The sequence below is a fragment of the Chiloscyllium punctatum genome, chromosome 24 (genome assembly GCF_047496795.1).
Source record: "Chiloscyllium punctatum isolate Juve2018m chromosome 24, sChiPun1.3, whole genome shotgun sequence".
Classification (NCBI taxonomy): Eukaryota; Metazoa; Chordata; class Chondrichthyes; order Orectolobiformes; family Hemiscylliidae; genus Chiloscyllium; species Chiloscyllium punctatum.
In genome coordinates, this window is record NC_092762.1 from 74,411,225 (window position 1) to 74,421,141 (window position 9,917).

The following is a 9,917-nucleotide window of genomic DNA, read 5'->3' on the forward strand; positions in this document are numbered from 1 at the left end:
GCCTCATGAAATGTAATGTCATTTGTCACAAGGACATTAAGGGCTAGAGAGTTTCTATGTCACAAAATCAAGAGTGCAGAGATGTGATCAGAGAAGAAATGCATTGGAAAAACACAAAAAAAGAAAACATAGGCAGTGATCTACTGGTACAGTGAGCAAGTAATTTAGCGAGTGAACAAGTCCTAACTAACAAACTGGTGGAACTATCTATAAGCAGTTGGAGAAATGAATGCTACTAAAATATACATAGTGGTTGATACAATGTGGGCAAGTTACTGGAGCCAAAGAAGAAGGAGAACAAAATATTGTCACAGGAGCAAAAGGTTAAAGTTTCAGACCATTTGGTGAAAAATAAACTAAATGAAGTCCCTACAAATGTCTATCCTTGTAAGGGTGCAGAGAGAAAAAAAAAACTTTTCAAGAGCATTCAGGACTGGGGGAAACCAATCCTCCTCAAATGTGCAACCTCTCCACTTTATCAATGAATATCGGTCTGTAAGTGGGAAGGCAGAAAAAGGTACAGACTCAATGGCCAAAGAGTGTCTTCTGTACTGTATGATTATGTGGTCGTAAAAGGCATGGTAAACTAGCGAACCTAGATCGTACAAGTGAAACAAAATGAATGCAAGTAAGAAAAGGCCGAATATTTTGACCTTAAAAGTGACAGAAAGATGGCCTGCACTGCACTCATAGGATGGCACCAAATATTTTAAATATTTATACTTCTATCTAAAGACGGTTGACTTTGATGTGTTGGAATACGCTTGCTGGAGAAAAATCTCTAATATTAGTAATAAACACACACACTTAACTCTTAAGCCTCAACTGTCTCTGTTCACAAATTAGAAAGGCTTGTTGGCCAACCAGCTATTGTTTTGTTCAGAGTCACCTTGGGCCCTTTACATAAACAAACCTCAAGGGCATCCAATGAAGCCAAAACTCCATTAACTCCAGAGAAGACGACGTTTAAAAGTTTTGACAAAACCAAAATATTGAACTATTTGGGGCAGTATCAATATTCTAAATAATAAATGACATGCTGCCTAGAATCTCTGAATCAGTATAATAACAAAACAATATCCATAAAGTGCAGATTTTTATTCCAATCTTTACACATAGCCATTGCACAAAACAGAAATGAGAAACAATGAAATCTGTGTTACGGATATGGCATGAGCCATATCTTCATTTATTGTTAGTAAAGAACAGATTTTATGTTAGTGTTATGTAATTCAGCAGTTATTCAGAACAAACAGTCATCGTGTACAAGTTAGGAGTAGGCCATTCGACCCTGCTCCACCACTAAGATCATGACTGATCTGAGGAATGCACATTCCTGCCTACCTTTGAAAATTTATCATTTGAGCTCACCAATAACGTGCCTTAAACGATTCTGCTTCTACAGCCTTTTCAGTGAGAGCTCCGAAGGCATGACCCTCAGAATTCTACTCAACCCTGACTTCAATGAGCAACTCTTCATATTTTAACAGCAACTCCTTTTTCTACAGATACCCATAAGCAAAAGTGTTCATCTCCTGTATTAGTCTAGCGAACCTTTTCTAACTGTTGCCAACGCATTTATATCCTTTGTAAATAATGAGACCAATAAAGTACACAGTACTCCAGATATACCTTCACAATAATTAATAAAATTCTATTAGTTTTTCTAATGCTCCTGTATTCTAACATTTTGCATTTTATGTACAAGGACATTCTCATAGTTCTGCATCTCAAGAATGCTGCAATCTTTCACTATTTGGATAAAAAGCATTTTATTCTTCATGTAAAATCGAAACTCACTTTAGAAACGTTTTTCTTTCTATTGAGAATTGCACTTTCAGCTTTAAGGCTGCATGTGTGTAAGAGCCCAAATGGCATGATTCTTTAAGCATTATTAGGTAAAAGTTTTAGAGATATGAAATGGTGATAAGCCAATGAAGTTAAAGTACAGCCACTGAACGGAATGCAAAATAGGCTCAAGGGGCTGAATGACCCCCTTGTTCTGGTGGAAATTTTATTTCAAAGATACAGAATTTGCCATATATAAAATATAAAAACAGAAAAATGCAGATTCCAGAAACTTGAGCATATCATTTGGTTTTTTTAGGAAAAAATGCTAGCAAGGTTTTGCCAAGTACAGGGTATATGGCTTTCCAACATTTAATCGAAGATAACATGGTATTATGAAAGTATAGCATTCAGCAAAAAAGAGGCCTTTTAAAAATACTACCATGCAACATTTCAGACAAAATGGCAGTGGTAAAGTTTTATTTCCATTCCAGGCTACCTATATAAAAATGCTTTCTACACATACTTATGACCTTAAGCAGCAGTAATAAATTCCAGTTAAATTACTGTAATACAAAGAATTTCTTTTTGAAAAAGGAATCAGCTCCAATTGAAAAGTGTAAATAAGACAAAAAAGCAAAAAGATTAGGTTCTGAAGAAGTCATAATGGACTTGAGATGTTAACTCTCACTCTCCAAAGATGGTGCTGAGGTTCTCCAGCACTTTCTGTTTTTATTTCAGATTTCCAATATCAGTGGAATTTGATTTGACTCAGATTAGGTAGCTGCTGTAGTAACAAATCCTAAAAGACATTTAGAAAATTAGTGCCATCAAGAACAGGATTAAAGAGACTCCTAACAAGATGAGGAGAAAGCAGATTAAGTGAGTGACTAACATACTTAGAAATCTGAAATACTGATTTCTCACCACAAGGTGGTAGCAAGAATCATTCTTCCAACCAAATAGCTGTTTCAGTTCCTTTGAAAGAGTTTATCAATACGTTTTCTGAACTCTGCTTTCACACTTCACTCCAACTGGTGTTTCAATTCTGCCTATTTTTTCTCAATTCAGTAATATAGAAGACTTGGGTGTGGACATTTTGCCAGCTACTCTCACCATTATTCTCTGATAAACGGTGATAATCATTGGACACTTATAATTTTCCTTTTATTGGTATTATTTTAGTACCATCATTTACTTCCACACATAGCAGCACAGAACTGAATTTCTACCATAAGATTTCTCAAACGTAGGATTTTAAAAATGTTTTAACATTCCAAAGCATAGATTTATTCAAAGTGCAAGTTAATATCAATTCGAGTGGACACTTCGCACTGCTAAGTAATCTGCTAATACTTACACTCCAATAGAGGGAACCGTCAAAGGCAGTGTATACAAGTGCCAAATTGAATACAGGTAGTTCTTCAGTAACGTGATGAGTGCGTTCTTGTGCAACCCACATTATAGAAAAACAGTTTTAGAAACAGTGCTTAAAGTGTTGGTAATGTAATCACATTACAGCCAATGCACGTTTTAAAGTTCACACTTTTTAAACAGTGTCCCCAATTTGTCAATTATGTTAATGAAACGTGCATTATAACAGAACTACCCATACACTTTATGGAACTAGATCTAATGTCCAACTTGATGGACTATCCATGTTACCAAAAATAATGGGCGCCAACAACATTGAAGCGATCACAGGGCATCAGTGAATGTGTAGTACTTAGTGACCAATGAAAGAGAGGAATGATCACCTACATGAAATTCTGACAGAAAGCTCCCACCTCCATAGGCAGTGATTTATCTGCTGAAAGAAATTTGGTAAAGTGTACCAAAAAAAATCACAAAGTTATGCAAGTTGCAACAGAATTTGATATAATGGAGTTCATGATCATTAGGGTCAAATTGTAACATGTATGAAAGCAAAAATTAAGCTGCTGTGCAGACAAATTCCTAGTCATATAGCACGGAAACAGACGCACCGGTCCAACTCATCTACACCGACCAGACATCCCAATCTGACCTGGTCCCATTTGTTAGCATTTGACACAGATTCAGTAAACTCCTCCTATTCATATACACATCCAGGATTCTTTTAAACGTTGTAATTGCACCCACCTTCATTTCTTCCTCTCGCAGCTCATTCCATATACGCACCATCCTCTGCATGAAGTGTTACCCCTCAGGTCCCTTTTAAATCTTTTCCCTCTCACCTTAAACCTATGCCCTCTAGCTTTGGTTTCTCTCACCCTAGGAAAAAGATGTTAGCTATTTACCTTCTCCAACCCCTCATTTTTTTAAATAAACCTCTCTGTAAAGGTCAGCACTCAGCCTCAAACGCTCCAGGTGAAATAACCTAACCCTCAACTCAAACCATCCCTTCCTGGCAACATTCTTGTAAATCTTTTCTGCACCCGCTCGAAATTAACAACATTCTTCCTACAGAAAGGCAACCAGAATTCTACAGTTTTCTAAAACTGGCCTCTATCTCCTGTACAGCTGCAACATGACATCCCAACTCCGACCAATGAAGGCAGGCAAGCCAAATGCCTTTCTTCACCACCATGTCTACCTTGGACTCCACTTTGAAGGAAATTTGCATCTGCAACCCTAGGTCTCTTTGTTCAGCAACACTCCCCAGGGCCCTACCATTAACTGTATAAAAACATTTATGGTCATTACATAGAGCACATGATAAAATTACACAATACAATTCTTTCACAACATTTAACTTGACATGTTATATTTCCCATGAGCCACTGACTCATGGTGCCAACTCCAATATATTTAAACAGGAACTTAAATCTGGACTAAAAAAAACAAAATTTATACAAAGGAATCAAAGCTCAGAAGGTTATTACTCCCCTTTTTTATCCCTGTGGTTCTACAAATTTCTCCAGTAAAATGTTACCCAACTGCCTTTTGAAAGTCCCTACTGAATCCGTTCTGTTATCCTTTTAGACAGTGCATGAACACGATATTGTTTAAATGCATTTTCAGAGTGGGTTATACAGGAATGACATTCAGAGAAGCACTTTTAAAACACCTTATTTTACTTCATCTTTCCATAATCCAGTGGTGCAAAACTTGCACCAAAGCTTCAGCACATCGTTGGGTGCAAGTAAAACAGAACTACAAGATGAAGCCACAACATAAAAGGATTTGGTTCAGAGGTCACTTGCTCTAAACCTTTCGATTTCCTCAACAAGCTGCTCCAAACATGGAGAAAAAGGATGAACCCTAAGGATGAGGTGAGAGTAACTACCCTTGCCATCAAGGCAGCATTTGAAATGGACATGGCCATTAAGAATCCCTATCAAAAATAAAAACGTGAATCAGTGGGAAACTATCCACTAGTTGGAAACTTACATTACAAAGAACAATGGCAATGCCTACTGAAGGCCAGTCAACACATCCACAAGCCATCACTTCAAGAATCCCTCACGGTAGCAAATCCTAACCTTCCAGCTCAGCGAGCAAACCTACATTCAGAACCTGAACTCCCTCCATAATAATACTGTGGGTGTATGCAAGAATTCCAATAGTTCAAAAACTACAGTCACCTTTTCGCAGGCAATTAGGGAAAAACCATAAACCACAAAACAATGAAAAACATTATGCAAGGAATATTTGAAGTTGCATGCTGGATTATAAAATCAAGTTAAATGCACTGCATACAAAAGATTCAAATTTTGTCCCTGCCCTACAACTCCAACTCCACCTACCCACTTTGAAGCTGCTGAACTGGTGAAGATCAATACCAAATAACACAAAACAATGATCACCGAAGGCCCATAATTTCAGAACCAACTGTACCATCGATTCAGAAGCTATACTAAAAGAGATTCTAATCCATAAATTGATTCTTGAATGCCTAACACCAATTTAACATAAGGCTGATATTTGTTGATATTGTTGCAGGCAATCACACTGAACATGAACCATCTAGTGGAAGTGAATGGAAGAAGTCACAGAAAGCTGCATCATGTCACAAAACACTGTGCATTTCATTTGTGATAACGTTAATAATGATCATTACATGTTGTAACTTTGACAACGAAGCTGCCATATCGTACAAAGAACAGGTTTTAATTATTTGAGAAATAAATGGGTTCAGCACACCCCATCAGATCATATTAATGGTAAACCAAGAATGGGGTCTGTTTGTACATAATATGCATTTTTCTCATTCACAAGCAAATGAAACAAAAATAAAGAGCTGGCATTCAGCCCCTCACGTTTCCTCCACCATTTAATAAGATCATGACTGAATGTACAGCGGCTTCAATTCCATCTTTCTTTCCACTCTCCCCACCCCACCTCGCAATAGCTCAACTCCCTTAACTAAAAAAATGAAAATATGTACACATTTGGATATGTGTATGAATGGGAAAGTTTGGAGGGATATTGCCAGGAGCAGGCAGATGGGACTCATTTAATTTGGGATTATGTTCAGTATGGACTGATTGGATCAGAGGGTCTGTTTCTCTGTTGTATGAATCTATGACTCTATAAACCAATGACCCTCAGAAGCATCTCAGGTTTGAATTTGAAACCTCTAGAACTTGACTTCCCGACAAGGGGAACCATCTCAGCTTTTACCATGTCAATAAAATTGCCTCTCTTTCCAAATTCACAACCTGCGTAACTTTTCTGCAATATAATGCAAACCTAAAACATGAAAATTTCACATTGCTGCAATTTTCTCTGGTAGCGTATCTCTCAGATGCTCATATTTGGGTGCCACACAAGTATAGGTGAGGTAAAATGTCAAGTCAAGTAAACTTCAGATGTGTTTGAAGCTAAATGAGGCCCACAAAACCTGATAACACATCCAGCTTACTATCATAATATGCAAAAGTTGGGCACTAGAAAGAGAGGTTTCCCATTCAAATTTTTTGGATCCAAATTATCTGCCAACAAGGGTTCAAATCCCAAATATTTGGAACTTATTTTTTAAAATCTCATGCAACTAGCCTGTAGGTTACTAATTAAAGACATTCCTTCAGCTGACATGTTCAAACAGTTAAATACTATTGCATATTTTAAGATTGCCATTGTTCAAATTTTTTTGGACATTAGCTTTTTAATTTTCAAATAAGGTTGCACTAGTACAGCCTATCAGACAATACTTGACTGACCTCATCCAGTAAAAGAATGAAAACTGAACACATTTCTCTCTGATGCATTAGATTAATGTACATTATGTTTTCACAATGCCTCTTGCAATACAAACATTCGTAACCAAATTAGATTTTTTAAGAATTTACTAATCCTTAGAACTAAGTTAAGTACAAATTAGAAAAAAAATCAGGGTAGGTCATTGCTTGAATGGAATGAAACAAAACGTTTGCTTTTCAGATTCTGGTTTATCATGTGGACTTTCACACTATAGGATTACTAAGTAAAGCTGACTACACTGAAGCTATTACTGACCTAGTTTCAATTTATAACTCAGAATGGTCTAAGCTAAAAACTTTTGCTACACAGAACAGTACTTATGCTAAATTAAGAAGGAATCATGACTCTGATGTTCATCACCATGGAAATGAAAATTGCATCACCTCAAAAACGTCAGCTGAACGTCCCTGAAGCAAATAAACCACACATTTCCTGCTCTTTAAACTGCAAAATCTCAAACCAGGGAATCACCCAATTCCCTTTGGGGAACATTTCTGATAAATCTTCCAGTCAAGTGATAACATACTCACTGTTTCTCAATTATTCAAACTTATATTTCAGCAATGATCAAAGTAGAGATCATCATGTCCGATGGGCATTACTGACTTTGTTCCAGACTATGATTTACCACGGAAACATCTGTAGGTTCAGATTTACGTACAAGTGCTTACATTTCTGTCTATACTTTACGCAGTTAACGTTAAATTCATCTTTTAAAGAAAAAACAAACGCCAAGCTTTTTGGTTTGCAAAACCACAAAATAGATACCACATTGCTTGAGCTCCATAAACGAAGATCTAGCTCGAAGGCATCAAAACCTGCTGGCAACTGAATGTCAAATGGTGCATGGGGACAGGAAAGGAAATTGGGAGACCAGAATCAAACCAGCCGCGATTTTATCAAATGGTGGATCCAACGCGAGGGACTGAATTGCCTCCTACTTGCAATTCGGCCCTTCCACGATTTACCAGCAGTTGAGAAGCAGCTGCTGAAACTCCCGAGGCCGCGTGTCGATTTAATTCGGGTTTTTTTGTGTGTGTGTGTGTTGGGGGTGGGGTGGGTTAATTAGGAAGACAGGGAGAAGAGGGAAGGTAACATTTGTCGACCCGATGTGTTATATAATGAGTCGGGAGCGTTGCGACAAAGGGGGGGCCACCATTTCGACGAGGCGGGACGGCGTTTGGTGGCGCTCGGCCGCCGTCCTTGGGAACAGGTTCAGACCAGTTAATCCCAGCCATGACCGGAGCCGGTCGGTACAATACCGTCCGACCCGCCTTCACAACGGCCACCCTGAGCCCCTTCCGACCGTCTGTTAACGATTTTTATAAAAAAAAACATCCCTTCGCTGACTGAAAAGAGAGAGAGAGAAAAAGGGGGCGGCCGATAAAAGGCCTCGTTTAATTTTCTTAAAACAAGCGGCTGAGGAGCAGATTCAGGTGAAAAATGACACTTTTTAAAAAAAAAATCTATGAGGCAGTACTGAGTTTAATTTGGAGATGGAATTCATTGTTATTTACCTGTGAAAGCACCCGCGCTGTAAACCAGCAGCATCACGATGCCCAAACTACTCGTCGTCCCCGTCCCCATTCTTCTCCTCGGTGGCTCCCGCTGTTTTATTCTGCACTTTTTTTTTCCCCCCCCCTGTTCTCTGTCTTAAACTGTGTCGCTCAGGGCCAGCCCCGCTCGGCTCTTTCCTCTCACCCGTCCCCGTGTCCTCTAGGCTCTGAGAGCCGGAACGTCGCGACGACGTAAAGGGCGGGAGGGGGAGGGACAGGAGGAATGATGGGCAGAATGGTGGCGAACAGGAGAGGCGTGATGTCGGATGGGGAGGGGCAGAAGAAAGGGTGGGCAGGATGGAGGAGGGACGGGAGGAGTGATGTAAGTTGGACCAAGGACAGGCGGGGGGTGGGCGGAATGGAGGAGGGACAGGCAGAATGATGGGTAGCATTGGGGCGATCAGGAGGAGAAGGCGGGATGTAGGATGGGGAGGGACAGAAGAAAGGGTGGGCAGGATGGAGGAGGGACAGGAGGTGGGATGGAGGCGGGATAGGAGGAGGGATGGAGGCAGGATAGGAGGTGGGTGGAGGCAGGATAGGAGGAGGGATGTGGGATGGAGGCAGGATAGGAGGAGGGATGGAGGCAGGATAGGAGGAGGGATGGAGGCAGGATAGGAGGAGGGATGTGGGATGGAGGCAGGATAGGAGGAGGAATGTAGGATGGACGCAGGATGGGCAGGATAGGAGGAGGGATGGGTTGGACAGGATGAGGGATGGGCAGAATGGAGGAGGGACAGGACGAGAAGGAGTGATGTAGCAGGGGGAGGGACAGGAGAACAGGGGATGGGGATGTTCAGGTGGTGGCATGATGGACACAATGGGGACAAGACAGGAGGGGGTGCAGTAGTATGAGGAAAGGAGGGGCGATGGGCAGGAGCAGAAGGAACAAGAGAAGTAATGAGCGGGAATGAAAGTGATAGAGTGTGTGCAGGAAGGACATGAGTGATTAACATGCGATAGGGAAGAATGGGTGGAGTGATAGGCAAGAGGTGTGGGATATATGAAGAATGGTGGGCAGCCAAGACTTTGGAGAGGCAGGATGCAGGACTGGGACTAGAGGAATGGTGGTTAGGAGGGGGTAAGGGCAGGTGGTGGATTGTAGGAGAAGGGCTTACAAGTGCTTGTGCTAAGTGATGTGGTCACTATTGTAACGTAAAATGGTTATCGTGCAAAAGAAGGCCATTCAGTCCATCTTTAATTGCCAGTTCATGTTGAGAGCAGCTCAGCTCGTCTCCTTTTCCTCATCCTATCCCTGTAACTCTGTAATTCCCTGCTCAGATGCCTGTCCATTTCCCTTTACAAAGCTATACACTTAGCAGCATAACAGACTACTACTGAAACTGACTATGTATTTCACTGTGACAAAACTTCAACAGAATCTTTGATACT

At 40.3% G+C, this 9,917-nt stretch overlaps 1 protein-coding gene across 2 annotated transcripts in view; it reads right to left on the reverse strand.

The window, feature by feature from the left end:
* bsg (basigin) overlaps positions 1–8,723 on the reverse strand; it is a 30,531-nt gene extending 21,808 nt beyond the window's left edge. Inside the window, exon 1 of one of the 2 annotated variants that reach the window (XM_072594191.1) lies at positions 8,490–8,723. In XM_072594191.1, the coding sequence (XP_072450292.1) occupies positions 8,490–8,559 (70 nt within the window). In that variant the 5' untranslated portion in view covers positions 8,560–8,723. The remainder of the gene's footprint in view (positions 1–8,489) is intronic. The other variant, XM_072594192.1, reaches the window with a different exon arrangement.
* Between the last annotated feature and the right edge of the window lie 1,194 nt (positions 8,724–9,917).